The 15,841-nt window shown below is 44.0% G+C and overlaps 1 protein-coding gene across 17 annotated transcripts in view; it reads right to left on the reverse strand.

Annotated features, from left to right (window-relative positions):
* Positions 1 to 8,361: 8,361 nt before the first annotated feature.
* The window catches only part of Pkp4 (plakophilin 4), a 212,554-nt gene continuing 205,074 nt past the window's right edge, over positions 8,362 to 15,841 (reverse strand). For 9 of the 17 annotated variants that reach the window (XM_057754810.1, XM_057754808.1, XM_057754803.1 and 6 more), the window contains 5 exons: positions 14,601 to 14,685; positions 14,363 to 14,480; positions 12,596 to 12,724; positions 10,852 to 10,925; positions 8,362 to 9,335 (listed from right to left, as the gene is read on the reverse strand). In XM_057754810.1, coding sequence (XP_057610793.1) covers positions 9,087 to 9,335; positions 10,852 to 10,925; positions 12,596 to 12,724; positions 14,363 to 14,480; positions 14,601 to 14,685 — 655 coding nt within the window. In that variant the 3' untranslated portion in view covers positions 8,362 to 9,086. The remainder of the gene's footprint in view (positions 9,336 to 10,851; positions 10,926 to 12,595; positions 12,725 to 14,362; positions 14,481 to 14,600; positions 14,686 to 15,841) is intronic. The other 8 variants (XM_057754812.1, XM_057754811.1, XM_057754809.1 and 5 more) reach the window with 3 other exon arrangements.

Below are 15,841 nucleotides of genomic sequence, written 5' to 3' on the forward strand. Positions count from 1 at the left end.
ATTAAGTCTTTATCAGAATTCCCCAAACTGTTAGATGGGTTGGGTGGGAGTTTAATAATGAAAAAGCTAGTTATGGCTCATGCAAATGATTATGACAGTACAGAATGTCTTCCAGTGATTTCAAGTTAGAATTAGGCAGCGGCAATCGGCACAAACAGTCACTTAGGGGACGCGCCAGCTGCTTCTGGAGAAGCTGCTGACAGAAAAACAAGGAAAGACACGAAAACAGACACAATTCAAGTTATAATTTTCTTGCTAAAAATTTCCTTACTGTGTCTGCAGCCTTTGAGGAGGGTCCTGAAGGGGGGGCATTCACAGTGACAGCCAATCAGATCAAGCTATCGCGAGAATGAACGGCATACTGTGGTCACGGGGTAAACCAAGATGGAGGAGGTAAAGCCAAGAGCTAGAGGGAGATGAAGTGGACCAGACTCCGCTGAGCTGTGTTCTCCAGGCTGAGGTCCAGTTCAGCTCTGGGCATGGATTAGCAAAGGGTCACTCAAAAGCTCTGTCGGAGCTGCTAGGAAACCCTCAAGCTCCTCCACCCTCCATGTTCTCTCAATTCCCTTCCCGGTTGGCACACCCATTAGCAGTTAGTTTGCTTCCTCCCTGGCAAGGGTCGCCTTGACCAGAAGCAAGGCTCTGCCCTGGTTTCCAAGTCTGCCCTGAGGGCCCATGACGTCACTGATCTGTTTGACACCTCTCTGGAACTTGGCTGAAAGGGCTCTGCTCCCACACTCCTTCCCCGTAGTTGGGGGAACTCTGAGGCAGCCAGCGTGTTTGTTTATCCATCTCTTTGGATGATCAGGTAAAAGGGCTACATGCTTCTCTCTCTTGGCAATGCTTTAAGCACAAGTAAGTCTGAGCCGTCTTAAATTATTTTCTTGTCAACACACATAAATCTGCACAGCTGCAGCTCATCCAAAAGCTGCACAAAGGGTGCTTTACACGTTTACGTTTCTCAGAATTCTTTTTAAGTGTACCTTAGAAAGCGGCTTAAAACAAAACAACAACAACAACAAAAAGTCTAGTGTATATAACCACAAAGGTTTTTTTTTCCTAGAACCTTCTGCATGAGGAACTAAGTGGCGCTTTTGTAAAGGTTTGTAATCAATTGCATTTTTCTTTTTTTTGAAGCAGTTTTTTAAAAATATTTTTTTATTGATTTTGATTGAGCTCTACATTATTTTTCTGCCCTCCCCTCCTCTTCAACCTTCTCCCAAGGTCCCCATGCTCCCAATTTACTCAGGAGATCTTGTCTTTTACTACTTCCCATGTAGAATAGCTCCATGTATGTCTCTCTTAGGGTCCTTCTTATTGTCTAGGTTCTCTGGGATTGTGATTTGTAGGCTGGTTTTCTTTGCTTTATGTTTAAAAAACCACTTATGAGTGAGTACATATAATTGTCTTTCTGGGTCTGGGTGACCTCACTCAAAATGATGTTTTCTAGCTCCATCCATTTGCCTGCAAAATTCAAGATGTTATTATTATTATTGCCAAGTAGTACTCCATTGTGTAAATGCACCACATTTTCCTCATTCATTCTTTAGTCAAGGGGCATTTAGGTTGTTTCCAGGTTCTGTCTATGACAAACAATGCTGCTATGAACATAGTTGAACAAAATTCTTCACAGACCTTGAAAGAATGGTACTCAACTTCATATGGAAAAGCAAAAAACTCAGGATAGCCAAAACAATGCTGCACAATAAAAGAATTTCTGGAGGCATCACAATCCCTGACTTCAAACTCTACTACGGAGTTGCGGTACTGAAAACAGCCTAGTACTGGCATAAAAACAGGCAGGAGGACCAATGGAACTGAATTGAAGACCTGGATATTAATCCACACACTTTGAAACACCCGATTTTTGACAAAAAAATGAAAAAAAGAAAGCATATTTAACAAATGGTTCTGGTATAACTGTATATCAACATGTAGAAGAATGAAAATAGATCCATATCTATCACCATGCACAAAACTCAAGTCAAATGGATCAAAGACCTCAATATAAATCCAACCACACTGAACCTCATAGAAAAGAAAATGAAAAGTATACTTGAACACACTGGCACAGGAGACCACTCGCTAAATATAGCCCCAGTAGCACAGACACTGAGAGAAACAATGAATAAATGGGACCTCCTGAAACTGAAAAGCTTCTGTAAAGCAAAGGACATGGCCACCAAGACAAAATGTCAGCCTACAGAGTGGGAAAAGATCTTCAATAACCCCACATCAGAAACAGGGCTGATCTCCAAAATATACAAAAAACTCAAGAAATTGGACATCAAAAGAACAAACAATTCAACAAAAAAAAAATGGGGTACAGATCTAAACAGAGAACTCTCAACAGAGGAATCAAAAATAGCTGAAAGATACTTAAGGAAATGCTCAACATCCTTAGCCATCAGAGAAATGCAAATCAAAACAACCCTGAGATTCCATCTTATACCTGTAAGAATGGCCAAGATCAAAAACACTGATGACAACTTATGCTGGAGAGGATGTGGGGTAAAGGGAACATTCCTACATTGCTGGTGGGAATGCAGGTTGGTACAGCCCCTTTGGATATCAATGTGGCAATTTCTCAAATTTAGGAAACAACCCCCCTCAAGACCCAGCAATACCACTTTTGGGTATATATCCAAAGGATGCTCAACCGTGCCACAAGTACATGTGATCAATTGCATTTCTCTTAACTCAGAAGAGCCAAATAATTATAACTTTAGTGCTAGGTCATTAAACTATGTCTCAGGCTTTGCTATTTCTTTACAGACTATTGTTAATGCATTGAGGTAGCTTTATTAGCATATTCTAATTATACATAACAATAGGTTTTACTATATTTTATACATGTACACACTTTTGATCACATTCACCCAACTCTTCTGTCCTTTCCACTTCTGCAGATCCTTTTCCCAACTCCTCTCTCTTTTCCTTTGAAGGTTTTGGAGGTAATTACGGATGTAATTTGGCACAGTGAAATGTGGATCTGATGTGTCTAGTTTGAAGTCTTGCTGCATGTATGCACTTGTGTGATTGCCATCCCAATCAAGACAGAGGACATTTCCACCCATCCCAAATAGCTTTTGCCCATACCTACCTCTGTGGTCCCTGTTACCTTCAGGGAGTTTTTCCCTGTTCTTACATGGGAATCCTTCAGCATGTATCCTCTGCCAGTCTCCTCTCTTGAACAACATGTTTTTTGGTATGCGTCCAGGTCATATTTGTGGCTCATTGTTTATTGTTGACTAATATTTTATGGTACAAATATATGTCAGTTTTTCCTATTCTTGGATAAAATTTTTGTTTATCCAATCTTCTGGTGTATAGTTGTGTTGCCTCCAGTTTTTTGCTATTAGGAATAATGTTACTATAAACAGTGCTACTCAGAATCATTGAATGAATGAGTAGTAATGGCCAAGTTTTCAAATGTTTTTCTCTGTGATCCAGCTTGATCATGGAAACAAAGCCCCAATCTGAAGGCCTGGCAAGAGTGTTGATTTAAGGGTGTTACCGAGGCCTCATGATGCTAGAGTCACATGGCGACAGATTTTGTTTTAATGGGGCCTTTCTTAATAGACAGCTCACAGAATGAGTTCCCAGTCTAGCAGGAGCCAGCATTCATAGTGGAGTGATCAGGATTGAAATCTCTCACAGAGAGGCTTATGTGACATCATGGTGGACAAGATAGAGTTGGGTACATTTTTATTTTTTTTTTAATTTAAAAAAAAATTTATTGAGCTACACATTTCTCTGCTTCCCTCCCCTGTGACCCCCACACTCCCAATTTACTCAGAACTTGTCTTTTTCTACTTCCTATGTAGATCCATGTATATCTCTCTTAGGATCCTCTTTGTTGCCTAGGTTCTCTGGGATTGTGGATTGCAGGTTTGTTTTTATTTGCTTTATGTCTAAAAGTCACTTAATGAGTGAGTACATAATATATTTGTTTTTCTGGGTCTGGGATACCTCACTCAATATGTTTTTTTCTAGATCTATCCATTTGCCTGCAAATTTCAAAACGTCATTTTTTATCACCGTAGTACTCCATTGTGTAAATGTATGACATTTTCTTTATCCATTCTTCAGTCAAGGGGTTAGGTTGTTTCCAGGTTTGGGCTATTACAAATAATGCTGCTATGAACACAGTTGCACACATGTCCTTGTGGTATGACTGAGCATTTTTGGGATAACCAACAGCAGTATTGCTGGTAGATTGATTCCTAATTTTCTGAGAAATCACCATACTGATTTCCAAAGTAGTTGTACCAGTTTGCATTCCCACCAGCAATGCAGGAGGGTTCCCTTTTCCCCACATCCTCTCCAGCATAAGTTGCCATCAGTGTTTTTGATCTTGGCCATTCTTACAGGTGTAAGATGGAATCTCAGAGTTGTTTTGATTTGCATTTCTCTGATAGCTAAGGATGCTGAGCATTTCCTTAAGTGTCTTTCAGCTCTTTTAAATTCGTCTGTTGAGAGTTCTGTTTAGGTCTGTACCCCATTTTTTTTTTTATTGAATTATTCTTTTGATGGCAAGTTTGAGTTTTTTTTGTATATTTTGGAGATCAGTTATTTGTCTGATGTGGGGTTGGTGAGAATCTTTTCCTAATCTGTAGATAGCCATTTTGTCTTGTTGACAATGTCCTTTGCTTTAAAGAAGCTTCTCAGTTTCAGCAGGTTCCATTTATTGTTTCTCCCAGTGTCTGTGCTACTGGGATCCAGTGTGGTTGGTTTTATGTGAGGTCTTTGATCCATTTGGTCTTGAGTTTTGTGCATGGCAACAGATATGGATCTATTTTCATTCTCCTACATATTGATATCCAGTTATGCCAGCACCATTTGTTGAAAATGCGTTCTAGCTAGAGCAATGGGACAACAAAAGATCAAGGGGATACAAATTTGAAAAGAAGTCAAACTCTCACTATGTGCTGATGACATGATAGTTTACATATGTGATTTAAAAAACTTCTTTTAGGGAACTCCTACATCTGTCTCATAAACACCTTCAGTAATATAGCAGGATACAAGACTAACTGAAAAAATCAGTAGCACTCCTTTATACAGATGATAAACAGGCTGAGAAAGAAATCAGAGAAACATCACCCTTCACAATAGCCACAAATAACATAAAATATCTCAGAGTAACTCTAACCAAACAAGTGGTAGACTTGTTTGAGGAGAGCTTTAAAACTTTGAAGAAATTGAAGAAGACACCCGAAAATGGAAAGATCTTCCATGCTCTTAGGTAGGCAAAATTAACATAGTAAATGGCAATCTACAGATGGGCATTTTGATGCAATGCCCATCAAAATCCCAGAAAAATTCTTCACAGACCTTGAAAGAACGACACTCAACTTCATATGGAAAAGCAAAAAATGCAGGATAGCCAAAATAAAAGAACAATAAAAGAACTTCTGGAGGCATCACAATCCCTGACTTCAAACTCTACTATAGGTAATGACTTCATATTTTTCTATCGTAATGAAAACAGCCTGGTATTGGCATAAAAACAGACAGGAGGACCAATGGAATCAAATCAAAGACCCAGATATCAATTCACACACCTATAAACACCTGGTTTTTAACAAAGAAGCTAAAAATATAAATAGAAAAAAATAATTTTTGATAGCTGTTCATTTAAAATATTTAAATGTCTATGCTTGTGTATGTGTATAGCCATGTGTGCCCTGACATGCATGTGGCGGTCAGAAATCCCCGCTCTTCTACTTCCACGAGGGACTGAACTCAGGTTGTCAACTTGCCCAGGAAGCACTTTATGTGCTCAACTATCTTGCATGCCTAACATTTTCAATTTATGATTACTTTTAACTTACAGATAATTGTAGACTTGAGACTGCTCGTTTGTTTCCCAGCTGCTCAGACCCAAAAAACCACACAGAAACTATTATAACACTGCTTGGTCAATAGCTTAGGCATATTCCTGGCTCTTCTATCTTAAATTAACCCATTTCTATTCATCTGTTTATTGTCATGAGGCTGTGGCATACTGGGAAGGTTCCGGGTCTTCCTTTTGCAGCTACATGGCATCTCCCTAACTCTGCCTACTCTCTCTCTCTCTGTTTGGATTTCCTGCCTGGCTTTATCTACTAAGCCACTGGCTGAAACAGCTTCTTTAATAAACAATGGTAATAATACACATTTATAGCATATAGAGGGGAACCCCACATCAGATAATGTTTCCTTTGATAAATTTAAGGTAGTGATGAACAATGTCTAATAGATGGTATGTAGTTGAAATTCAAATGCCTGAATTTGCCACCAGCATTTAGTTTAGGCCAGAGGGCTCCCCCTGCCTTGATCACTTACTGGCTGTGACCTGTAGAAATTTACTCGTTTGTTTCAGAGCTTAGAAGATGGAGTATACATTGATTGTGAGGGTGAACTGATCATGCTTCTGTAACCATCAGCACTTAGTACTCAAAAACTTAGTGTAAGAATCAGCAATTAAGTGGACAAACGCTGACCAGGGAGGGCTTAATGATGGGGGTGCTATGTGGTCATGACTTCTAATACCATGGTCTTCAAAGGATGTAATGTTAAACAGACATAGGTAAACATATGCTCTAGGGAGCTAGAGAGATGGCTCAGCAGTTACATGCACTTGTTCTTGCAAAGGACCTGGATTGGATTCTGTTCCTAGCATCCACATATTGTCTCCCAGCCACCCATAACTAGTTCCAAGGTATTTAATGCCTTTGCCTCACCACCGTGGGTATTAGGCACATATGTGGCACACATATGTACATGCAGGCAACACATACAGACAGACACACACACACACACACGCTCCAAAAGAAAAAGTCTCATGGCTTTTCAAGGTTAAGACTGTTCTGTGAAAATATTCCACACTCACTCCACTCTCCTACGCAAACTCCATATCCTGCCACCAAAGTCTAAACGCTTTGGCTGTAGAACGGGATGGTATCCAGGAAATGAGCGGTCTGCACATTTCAGCACCGCACACTAACCCAGGGAACTCTTTAGCAGGAAGGACTGAGGGTTGGTCCATACCATGTGTTCTGTTGGTCATGGTCAGCTGGAACCTCACCTACAGGAAGCTGCTCAGATGCTTGGAAGGTGGAGTCAGGTGCATAAGCCTTGGCTTAGCTTTCTGACCGTGGCTCTGTTCAGACCTTATTCTCAGCTGGCTCTGGCTCTGCAGAACCACACACCACTCACTGTGGGGTGATGCTATTTGGTACTGTCAGGATTGCAACAATGACTCAATAGTTCTTGGGGGTCATGTTTCTTTTCGCCACTGGGTGGGGCCAGCCTATCTTCATGATCCAGGATGCGAGTCTCTGCCTGCAATTTCTTTTCTCCAGTCACAATAACTTGTTCAAAGGCCTCAGATCTTTTGCCCAGTCCTCACCATGGCCCCTTTCTGGTTACACTGAGTCACACTGGAGGGAGGCCCAAATGAGTTCCCAACTATGATTTGCATTAGCTGCAATAAGGCAGTAAGTGCCAAAACAGTCACTATAAGAAATGGTTCCTGGAGCTCTGGAGGCTCCAGGTTTCCTGACTCTTAGCAATCAGACTTCACTTAAACCTAGGGACCAAGGAACCAGGTTCTGGAATGTGAGATCAAATAGGTGTGATGCCAATGGTCTGTGCCAGTCCCTCAGGAACATCCAGTAGTGACCTCTGTCACATGGAAGGCTACTTCCTCTGTCCAAACAGGGCACACGTGACAGCATGACCCCGTCAGATATCTTAGGTGTTCTCTGGAGAGCTGAAAGCTCAGAAAGGCTTGCCGTTTGTAGATGTCACCTATTTTCTTGCCTATACTTGGACTTGTTTTACTTTGAATCCTAACCTTAGGCTGTTTTTTTTTCTTGGGTCTCTTTCCATAGTCACAATGCTGCATGGTAGCACGGGGACATGCCTACTGTGTCTGTGGGGACTTCCCTGAGGCCATGTGTAAGTCAGCACTCAGCACAATATTTAGGATCAGTGCCGGCTTCTAACACACTGATGCCAAGCAAGCAAATGCCCAGTTGCCCGTAGGTAATGACTTAGTTCCAAAACGTCATGCTGTAGGTGAAAGTGGTCCTTGCCAAGGCAGTATGGCCAAGATGCCAGATGTAATTTCCCTAAGGCGAAAAGAGATGCTAAATACATCTAGTAGGCTGCACAAAGCAAAACTGCTAACACTGCACAGGCTATCAAATGAAAACAAAAACAAAAACTCTTGAGAAATACACATACTCAGGCAAGTAAGGGAGCAGCCACATCCTTAATGCCCAGTGTGGCCAGCCCATCTCACAAAGGATTTGCTCAATCTGCGTTTTCCCTCACAGCCAGACAAAGGGGAGCAGAGCACACCTTCCAGGATGAAGTTTCCACATTTATTATTCTTCCATGTGCATAGAAAATGGCAGTGACCTGTCTGTGAAAGAGGCGGGATGAGCATGGCGCCACTGTCACACTCAGCTAGGGGCTTCCAGGGCTCACTACCCACTGAAAACAGGATGGCAGAGTTGGCGGTCAACCGCTAATAGTTCCTTGGGTTTCCCGTTTGTGTTTTAGGCTGTCAGTTCTTCAACTCTCTTTTCAAATGACACACTGCGTTACAAATGATGGCACTTAACCAATGTGGCATTTCCATATTTACACCAACAGAAGAAATTTTTACAAGACATAATAGCATACAATCTTGACATTTAGTTATAGCAATAAAACATGAAGGGCATCCATTTTATTTTTTTCTGTACAAACTATCTGAACATAACTTTATTCACATTAAAAAAATCATCTGTAATTTGATTTGACCTACACATACCCCATCTTCACCCGTGTCTCAAACCGCTCACCACATCACCCACACCGTCACCACGAGGATCTATCGGGAATTAGACCTAACACCTACACAGAGCTTAGAAAGTCCCCTCCCAAGGGTTTCCTCACTTCCCTGAAAATTCCTCAAAAGAAAATCAACACTCCTCACTCTTTCCTTCCATTCCACTTCCGCATTTCATCATCAGATCAGCAAGGCAGACTCTTCACCTTAGTCCAAGCAAAGTTACAAAGAAAGAGTTCCCCGACAGGCGTCTTCGATGCTACACCCAGGAGTCGGGGGACCCTGGGTACTGTTCGACTCTGTAAGAAGGTCGTTTAGTGGAATAAAAGTCTACGTAATTTGTGGTCGATTTCAGTCCATACTGTGTTGAGTAATCAGTAGAAGCTGGAAAGTGAACTCGGTCATCAAAATAAGGGTCTTCATAGCTACGCGGAGACTGCAGGTACAATCTGTATGCATCCAAGGGCTTCCTGGTGGTGTCATCTTGATAATACAGCTGCTGGTGCTGCTGGCAGAATGGAAAGGCAAGTAAGGAAAACACACTTAAAGAACACTGACGAGGGCTTCCCGCTTCGCATTTTCAAGTACTCTGTGGGTTCAAGGGAAGACGCTGTTTCAGGGGTGCGCCGTGTTTGCTCACAGGAGGGAGGATTTTTAAATCATGTTTATACACAAGCTGGCTTTGTTTGCTCAAGCCCGGTCTGAGGCCCCAGAAGAGGTTAGGCCTTCTGTGGGAGGTGGCATAGGATGTGGAGGAGCCTGTCAGATGCGGACCCAAAGAGGAGGCGGCTTTTGCACAGGAAAGTTAAGCATATCATGGGCATACTTGAGGGGTGGGGATTTGGTTTGAGATACTCAGATAACTGTAGTGATAGGATTGTATTTTAAACATTTACTCCATTGATTAAGATTTGAATTCACCACTCATTTTTAAGACATTAGGTAGTTTGATGAACTCATTAGAGGATGAAGAATCACAAGGCAGGAAGATAACAATTTGCAGAAACATGGTGGCAAATACGATTCTGGAGGCAAGGCTGTGCCACTGAGGTCCTCTGAAGAGGACGTGTGGACAGGGCACCTGGTCCCCATTTCCTTCTGTGCTTACCATGCCTGCAAATTGTCATAGCTCTTACGACTGTCTGTCTTTATATTGCCCAAATCCCCCCAATTCAGTACAATTTAAGAATTTACCATATAGGTATTGGCATCTGTCTTAAACTCATTCTAACCTCATGGTATTTCAGAGTTAAAAAAAAATATATATATATACTTAGCTAAGTATCTCCTCTTTTGAAGGCAGAACTAGATTTCTCTTGCCTTCAAAAGAAACAGCATAGGCTGGGTGTGGTCTTGCATGCCTGTCACCCTGACTGCTCATGAGACTGAAAGGGAGGGTTGATTTAGCTCAAAAATTTGAGCTCAGCAGAAACAATAGTGAGACACAATCACAAAACAAAACCACCAAAAACTAGAGCATAAACTACTCATATTTTTTCCTATTTACATAAAAAAGATCATGGTGTAGATAGAGGTCTTAGAGGCCTTATTTGGAAGGACACAATGCAGGTCTGGCTGAGAAACCCTGGTTTTGTGGTTGAGAAGGGTGCGTGTGGCAGGTACAGTCCTTGAGGGTGGCTCGAGAAGGCCCCGCCCCGGAAGCAGAGTCTGGGGGTTCTAAACACAACTCTCTCAGGAATGGGCTGCAGGTTCAGTTTTTAAACCACAGAGCTCGGGGGCTGAAGTGCCCAGAGTGAGCAAAGAGGGCGTGAGGTGTTCTCACCAACTTTGCCTCCTCCAAGGATGGAAGAGGCTTTATAGGTCAATGGAGGGGGGGAGGGAGGAGAGAGGGAAATTGCTGGACCAAGAGCAGGCATTCGAGGTTCCCCATCACAGGCCTGCAGTCTCAGAAGCTCTGATGGAAACAATGTATCTAAACCCTGCGCAGCGTTCCTCAGGTGGCCCCCTTACGGTGTGGTGTGACCGCTAGCCAGCTTTCTGTACAAATGACACTGTGGATTCACCTGTAGCCGTCGATTTTGTTCTCTTGCTGGTGACGAATAGGAACTGATGTAAATTGGTGAAGGTTTGCTGGAGCCTGTAAGAAAAGAGTTTATTAAATCTATTGCTTAGTATACCAGTCCACCAGGTTGTATAGCTCCTGCCTTCCTAAGTGCCAGCATAGGCAGAAGGGCAGCAGCCCAGGCTCCCTGGATATGGACAGTATATCCCGGGCCTGGGAGGCTAGCAGCAAAAACAGGCCGTGTGTGTGTGTGTGTGTGTGGTAGCAAGAAGCATGAGAATGCAGGGCCCATCCAGAGAGGGGCCGTCTCAAGCTCTGCTCAGTCTTGGGGGCTTCTGTGATAGACTCGGAGCAGCAGCGTGGCTCCCCGTGCTGAGCTGAGGAACATCACTCTGCCAGGGCCTTGAGCCACAGTGTGAATCAGAGAACTCAACATCAGCATGCATCTCGTGCCTTCAGAGCAGCTGCGAGTCAGACCCTGGCTTCTGGAAGGGGCAGGCACAGGCGTGTTCAAAGCAGGGAGCTACACAGAGGCACAGTCCCTGGGTCTGCCATGGTTAAGTATGTAGTAGATGGAGAAGCACTTGGGGATTCGGCAGGTGTCTCCAAGAGCCCAGAGCTGACTCCTGATGACATCACCAGCTGCCTTTCTACTACTGCTAAACCTAGCAAAGGTTTTAATTTTTTAATAAGGAAAATAAAGCATATTCCAAGCAAATTAAGTTTATTGAAGCAAGCAAGGATAAGGGGTGCACGCTCAGGAGGCAGTCTTTGCGATGAAGCAGGCTGCTGCAGACCCGCGGCTGCCTGCGCTTCAGCTCCTATGTGTGCTCCCTTCCACGCAGAGCCTGGTATTTGAGATGTAGCATCTGCAATTTTCTGAGCTATTAATTGCCATGGTAACTATACTTGATTAGTAAATAGTTCTGTGGAATCACAATTTCAAAGACAACAGCAAACTCAGACTCCTCCCCCAGCAGTAGTTAAGCTGCCATCAGCTTTCATTTCTTTCCTTTTAATAAATAGGTATTTTTTCCCTCCCTTCCTCTTTTTTTGTTATTTTGAGGAAAAAGTACTTTTTGTTTTGTAGTAGCTCATGACTTGTTCTGGAGTAGTTTTAATTTGCTAAATTTTTGAGAATGGACCAATTACCTTTGGGTTGGCAACCTTAAAATATTTTTATACACATTTTTCTGAACTGGATATAAAACTATTAATACTATAATATTATTTCATTCTTAAAAAATAACCACACTTGGGAAAAATCATAAGTTAGTCTGTAATTCACTCATACTCTATTCCATGGAAATGTAAACGGGCTCAACTGCTGTTAATCTCTGTGAGTTTAGAAACTGATTAACTAAAGACTAGGAGCCAGTCTGGAGGGTCTATGCGGGCCCATGAACGACACTGGGCCCCTGATTCTGATGCGTACATAAGGAACTCATGCTGGAGCAGGAAGGGACAGGAGCACGGGAATGGCACTTGGGGCAGCCAGAGTGACCACTGGATTCAGCCCTCTTTTATCGGTGGCCATCATATCACTGTATCAGTTGGACTAGTTTAAAATAAGCAGAAAAGGCAACAACCCCGAAAGTAGCAGGGAAGGGACAGACAGGGACACGGTTTGCTGCTGGGGGACCATCTCATATGTGCACGGGCTAGTTAGTTCCCAGGACACCGGCTGAGTGCCCAGAAATGTGGTCCCTCCAGGTATTGCATCACACACCCAACAGGCATCTTACCAGGGTACAGGCCTTTATGAGTGGCATCCCCTTGGCTATTGTAATACTGCATAGGTGGCTGGGTCCTATCGTATTCAGAGCGAGGCTCTCTGATCCCTAACAGTGCTGGTGAGGAGGAGGTGCTGCCAACTGAAGGGAGAGGCAAAGGAAGGAGAGGGGGAAAAGAGAGAGAGAAGTCAGATTGTCAGCTCCAGAAAACAAAGTGCTTATTAGCAATGCTACAGTCAAATCAGCTCTTAGAGGGTGGAGAGCAGCCAGACCCAAGGACCATGAACATACCCTACGTCCCCATACCCCCGAGGGTGACATCTGGACCCATGTAGCCATGTCTCTGTGCTAGGACACTTTTTGGGAAGAAGGCAGGGCAGGAGAGACCAGCTTCCCTTTGGGGTGACACTACCAAGGCAGGGGATATGCCCATAAGCAGATCCCTCACCAGGGCTGGAGGAGGATCAGCCCTTAGACACCTGAGAGACAGTCCCACCTAGGGACTGGAATGGGGCCACCAGCACTTCTGCTTGTATGTTTGAAAGGTTCATGTAGCAAATCCATTGCAAAGTAGCTGTGTGTTAATCCATTTGAGATGATTCTGTGTCTGCTTGTAAGCCCCTTTTCTGGTGGCCACCCCTACTAGCTTCCGACAATCCCTATTCCCAAGTCCTCGGACACACTAAATATTTTTAATAAAAGAATAGTATAAGGGCTTATCTATCAGAGGTTTCCAAAACAAGCAAAGTTCTTGTTGAATAAAACAGCTCATAATTTTAAAGCAAGACATATCTACCACACAGAGTAGGTGTAGATAATGTTTAAAACAAAAAAACCCCAAAAACCCAAACACCAAACTAAACAACAAGAAACTCAACATAGCCATTCAATCACGTGGCTAGAGCCCCTTGGCGGGATATTAGTCTTTTTGTCCACATTTGTTCCCATGAGAAATAGGACTGTCAGAGGTGGCACAGTGGGCGACAACAGACAGTATGTGTGGGGATGCGTGGTTTAAAGCCGAATCAAAGTAAGAAGCATCTCTTTTCCTGTTTCATCCAGACAAGAATTAAATTCATGGGCCTGGTTTGACTTTGCAATCACAAGGTTTCTTTACATGTAATTTAGTGTGAAACTCAAAACATTCTTTTCATTAAGCGAACAGGTGGGAGGCACAGTTGCTAAGACCTCAGCTTAAAGTCTAGGAACTTTCTAGAAAGCCACAGTGTGAGGGAGGGGTGGTGGTGGGACGTGAGTTTGCAAAGCAGGGGACTGGAAAGTGCTGCAAAGCTAGAAAGGCCTAGGTTCAAGGAGCCTGTTCCTGAGAAGTTTCACCAAGAAAACTAAGAAAAAAAACCCAAAAAACTCTGCCCACAGCACAGCAGCAGCAGCAACAACAAGGAGACTTTAAACCTATGCAGGGTTGGCAGATCACAATGACATTCCTGGTCAGCCAGTGCTCTTAAATTACCCTCCACCAGCTTATGGGTCCAGATGGTCAAATGCAGATACCAGGGTCCTGCCCCTGCCCCAAACCAGTGACGTCTGGTTTGTGAAGCAGCATCCAGGTGTGGAGACAGGTCCCCCATCCCCCTTTTAAATGCACTGCAGCAGATGTAAGCTGTATTATCTTTTAAATGGAAGAAAGCGGGGCTCTCAGCAGTGCAACTGTCAAAGCAGGCTCTTAGGTTGATGGGCAGTGCTGAAGGGGACAGGCTGCATCAGCTCCCGCTCAGCTCCCGCCCCCAACAATGTTCTGCTGCACAAATGCCCACTGACCTGACTGAATGATGGGCGACATCTGTTGGTTGGTGGTGGACAGAGAAGGGTGTGATTTGAATCGGTCTCGCTCTAGCGTGGACACAGGTGTAATAAAATGGTTCTGATTCCACCCATCCTGGAGTTAAAAGGGAGAAAGCAACATCTCAGAAGGAATACAGCACTTCATTGCAGTAAGTGATGGAGAATGTGCACTGTGAGGAATGCTGATCGAGGCACAACTCCCTTGGATGTTTACCTTTTTGTAAATGCTCCGGAGGTCCCGATACTGCCACAATGTATTTAAGACCTGGGCTGCCGCCTTCACCACTTTCAGAGAGGATCTAGGGAGAGATGGAGATTTAATGAACATACATGAACATGGCTACTCCTGCCGAGAGGCTCAGGCGGCGAAACAGCAGCCGAAGGGGCCGGATGGATATGTGCAGGAAGCGGAAGCCCGAGAAAGGCAAGGGTGCCTTCTCACCTTTGCAGCACAGGGGGATCCCCTGAAAGCTGTTACCCACACCTCCAATTTCTCCCCTCCCATCTCCTCTTAAACTTGTGGCTTCCACATTATTGTTGTATCCAATGGTCAGGCCTCAACCTCATCCTGAGTAAGAAGGGGTCTGACTCTTGCCTACTTTCCATAATCTCCTTCCACTTGGCTGCGAGTGACCGCATGTTCTGGCTACTCCTTTCTAGGTTCTTTTTGGGGCTCTTATCTCCCTAACACTGCCAATCTTCTAAACAAGTCATTTAGATACCGCAGACTCCCAAGTGTACTTTTCCAGCTGGAGCGTAGGTCCGGCCCCAGCCTGCATCTCTCCCGCTGACCACGCCCACACTGGATGTCTAGTAGTTTATCTCCAAAGCAAATTCGTGATGGTCTCTGGCAGACTTCCCTACCTCTGTGAATAAAACCTTGGGAGTCATTCACAATATCCCCTCTTTTGCCATTCACTTATCCACCAGTAAATCCTATCGAGCTGTCTTTCAACCCCATCAGAAATGCTGCTCCCTCGTATTTTGTCTGTCTGTCTCTCTCTGTAGGTGTGTGTGAATGAGGTCATGCTGATCTTTCTACAAAGGGAACAGAACATATCCTGCCAATGCTTGCTGCTCTCCAACAGCTTCGGTTTCACTCAGAGGTGGAGATAGCTGACCTACAAGGTCCTGTTGCTTCTTGGTCCTGTTGCTCTTTGACTATCCCCTTCGTCCTCTGTCATACCAGCTCTGTCTCAGCCACACTGGGTTCTGCTGCTCTTCCCCGGTCCCAGCACTGTTCTCTTGCTGAACTCTCTGCTTCTATGCTTCTGCCCCAGAGAGCTGCACTGCCCGACCCTCCTTCTCCAGGTCTGCTCCCTACTGTTTCCACGAGGCCTTCCCAGGTCACCGTTTCCTGACATGCTATCACCTTCCCTGACTTTGTCGTTTGTCCCTGTAGGCAGCATTACCGAGCTCTGCTGCTGTTATTCATGGGGCACCTCATCTGCCTTG

Source organism: Chionomys nivalis, chromosome 22 (genome assembly GCF_950005125.1).
Source record: "Chionomys nivalis chromosome 22, mChiNiv1.1, whole genome shotgun sequence".
Taxonomy (NCBI): Eukaryota; Metazoa; Chordata; class Mammalia; order Rodentia; family Cricetidae; genus Chionomys; species Chionomys nivalis.